Source organism: Quercus suber, unplaced genomic scaffold, assembly GCF_002906115.3.
Source record: "Quercus suber isolate HL8 unplaced genomic scaffold, Cork oak 2.0 scaffold_755, whole genome shotgun sequence".
NCBI classification, from domain to species: Eukaryota; Viridiplantae; Streptophyta; class Magnoliopsida; order Fagales; family Fagaceae; genus Quercus; species Quercus suber.
The window spans coordinates 267,284-269,996 of record NW_027070191.1 but is presented as its reverse complement, the minus strand read 5'-3'; the positions used below and the strand labels follow the sequence as shown (position 1 = coordinate 269,996).

General features: G+C 33.6%; 1 protein-coding gene across 1 annotated transcript; it reads right to left on the bottom strand.

Annotated features, from left to right (window-relative positions):
- LOC112028715 (B3 domain-containing transcription factor VRN1) lies at window positions 1–2,141 on the bottom strand. Its single transcript, XM_065766908.1, has 4 exons — window positions 2,055–2,141; window positions 1,196–1,709; window positions 893–1,077; window positions 1–258 (listed from the first exon to the last, which is right to left on the bottom strand). The coding sequence occupies exons 1-4, from the start codon at window positions 2,139–2,141 to the stop codon at window positions 1–3; spliced, it is 1,044 nt and encodes a 347-aa protein (XP_065622980.1).
- Window positions 2,142–2,713: the final 572 nt, after the last annotated feature.

Sequence of the window (2,713 nt, the reverse complement as noted above, 5' to 3'; positions counted from 1 at the left end):
TTAACAAGAACTTTTGAAGATACTAACTTTAAAAAGACCATCAGCCTTGTCAATTAGTTCAAAAACGCATACATCACCAACTATCAGAGCATTCCCAATTGCAAAGGCATGCCAGCCTTGTCTTAGCTTGCCATAGACTTTACCCATGCTGTTTGCATATCGTACTAATCTCATAGTCCACAACTTATCTGAAGTTCGAAGCGTAACATTTCGTTCCCTCTTTTCCATATATATCTTGAAGAAGCTTGTTGGCACATTCTACTCAAAATATTTGCACAAAATAAATGTGAAGTCATTGGCAAATCAATAGTCTTTTATTAATCGTAATACTATTTGTGGAGGTAATACAATGTATGCATGTTCTCAAGTCTACAAATCCTAGGTAACTTTTGTATCTAACATTAAAGTATCATTTCTCATCTATGTGATTTAAACACGTCTTGTTTCAACAAAGACATAGGATGTCAAACACAATTGAAATTTATATTTGAAGAGACCGCCATCTATAAATTTCTTTAACATGTTAACATATAATATGCTTATTTATTTTGAGTGTGTTTGCATGTAGAAAAACTATAAATTTCAAAATATTAAAAATGATAAAAATTTCATTCAAGTCTCTACACAAAAATGGGTAGCACCATAATTCTGCACATATTTTAACTAAATTAAACTGCTTTCTTTCATAAGCAACTAATAAGAGAATCAGATGATGTGTCATTCCTTCCAGTGCTTGATAAAACAGTGTTCTAATGAATCACAGCTTCACAAAAACAATTTATAATCGTTTTCTAACACAGCCAATTCAGTCGTTGGAATGAACATTAGGGGGTCATGTTGTATATATGTTTTAAAATTTTAATCAATGAAGAAGTTAGATTAGGGGGCTCACCAGATGATCGGAATTCACATAACATGGGTACATCGAGACTTGGAAGGAAGGATAGTTTGAGATGAATTTGCTGGCTGCTTCAAAAGCTCTAGCACCCTTTTGAATCTTTGGAAGTTTACAAGACAAATGCCTTGGAATAACCTCTATAACTGTTCTCTCTTTTCGTATTGACCCCATACACTTGCCTGCACCAAAAGTATAATAACTTGAAGGCCAAAGTTCTAAAGCATCGTAGGAGCTGTTTCAAGAAGGAAATGTTTAGTTTGTTTTTGGATCTAATTTGAGAATGCAAATCAGGCTTACCAATATTATCATCACTAGCATCAGAATCAATATATATTACTTCAATTTCCTTGGTGTCAACTTCATTAGTTCCAGTACTAACCAATAATTTCTCTCTTTTCATTTTTTGATGATATCCCCTTTTCTTTTTTTCTTCATTTTCTCCAGTTCCAACCAATAATTGTTCACTTTTCCTCTTTAGATAATTTCTCATTTTCTCCTTTTCTTCTTTTCCATTGCCATAAACAGGTGTATAACTCTTTCTACTAGCTCCAGCGACACCCTTTTCACAGCAATCTCTTCCATATATTTTTACAGAAAAATTTGAACTCCCATCATAACGAAAAAGTAGAAAGTCACCCATTTCCAAGGAATTGTCTTGCACGAATGCACTCCAACCTTCTTGGAAAAACAAATTGTTTTCAACTTCCTTCAAATCAACCCTCCAAGTTTTTCTTGAATTTGAAGGACCCCAAAGTACAGAACTGTTAGGTACTTCTCCATCAAAATACTCGACAAATGCTTCTGGGATTCTCTGTAAAATTAAGAAGAACGAATATAAAATATAAGCGCAATTGATATACTTTTACATGCAGTAGTTTTATATTTGTGATATTAATTAAAGAAACATAGTGAAACACAACGTAAGACTAATATAGACTATATAGTGATAGCTCCGTCATGGTTAGGACTACTACAAGTCTACATCTACTTCGAGGCATTCGCTTTATAAGTCCAAAGACTATGGTAGAGGAAGTATACTAAAAGAAATGAGAGCAAAATTAAGGAAGAATGAACACAACCAACATGATTTGAGAATTTATATTCAAACTACTAATAATGGAAACAGAAAATATATTTATGCACGAGAGAGACTTACCAACTGGGTAGGGAAGTCCCCAATCAAGACCTTGCAAAAGGAAGGTTTCTTTACTCTTTTCAAAGGCTCTAGAGGCTTTGTTGCCATTTGGGTAACCAATTGAGGAAAACACTGAAGAGAGGGAGAGCACGTTAAAATAGAGGGATGTATATACATAGTCTTTTTTGTTTTCGATGGAGCTGACTGAAGAGTCTTTTTTGTTTTCGATGGAGCCTGACTGAAGGGTTTATATAAGAGATGAAAATGAAGTTTTTAGCCTGAAGTTTTTGGACATGTGACCACATTCATTGGATAAAAGGCAAGAATTTAGTAAATACCTTTTTATTGTTTTCAACAAGAATTTAGTAACATCTATGTGATAAGGGTGCTATATTAGAGACAAATGAATAAGAATCCTACGAATATATATAGACAACAAATCATTAGGTTTTTTTTGGAATTCTAATACGGTGGTCTTTGAACGGTTTTCATAACTGCTTTATTGGGAAGAGGGAGAGTTATAGAGTTGAAGAAAGTTTGAATTATTATTAGGAAACGTTAATTAAGAGAGAGAGAGAGAGGGAGAGAGAGGGAGAGAGAGGTGGTTGAATAGAAAATGGCAATAGATTTGGCTTGATGGAGTAATAAATGGGATGTTGAAAAATGGTAATGTTATTGAA

Bases quoted from the DNA above. Each gene is read 5' to 3' on its own strand.
- LOC112028715 (XM_065766908.1), bottom strand. From the start codon at position 2,141: ATGGCAACAAAGCCTCTAGAGCCTTTGAAAAGAGTAAAGAAACCTTCC. The intron at 1,710-2,054 runs GTAAGTCTCTCT...TTAATTTTACAG, and splicing joins GGGACTTCCCTACCCAGTTG to AGAATCCCAGAAGCATTTGT. The intron at 1,078-1,195 runs GTAAGCCTGATT...CTTTTGGTGCAG, and splicing joins TGCTAGTGATGATAATATTG to GCAAGTGTATGGGGTCAATA.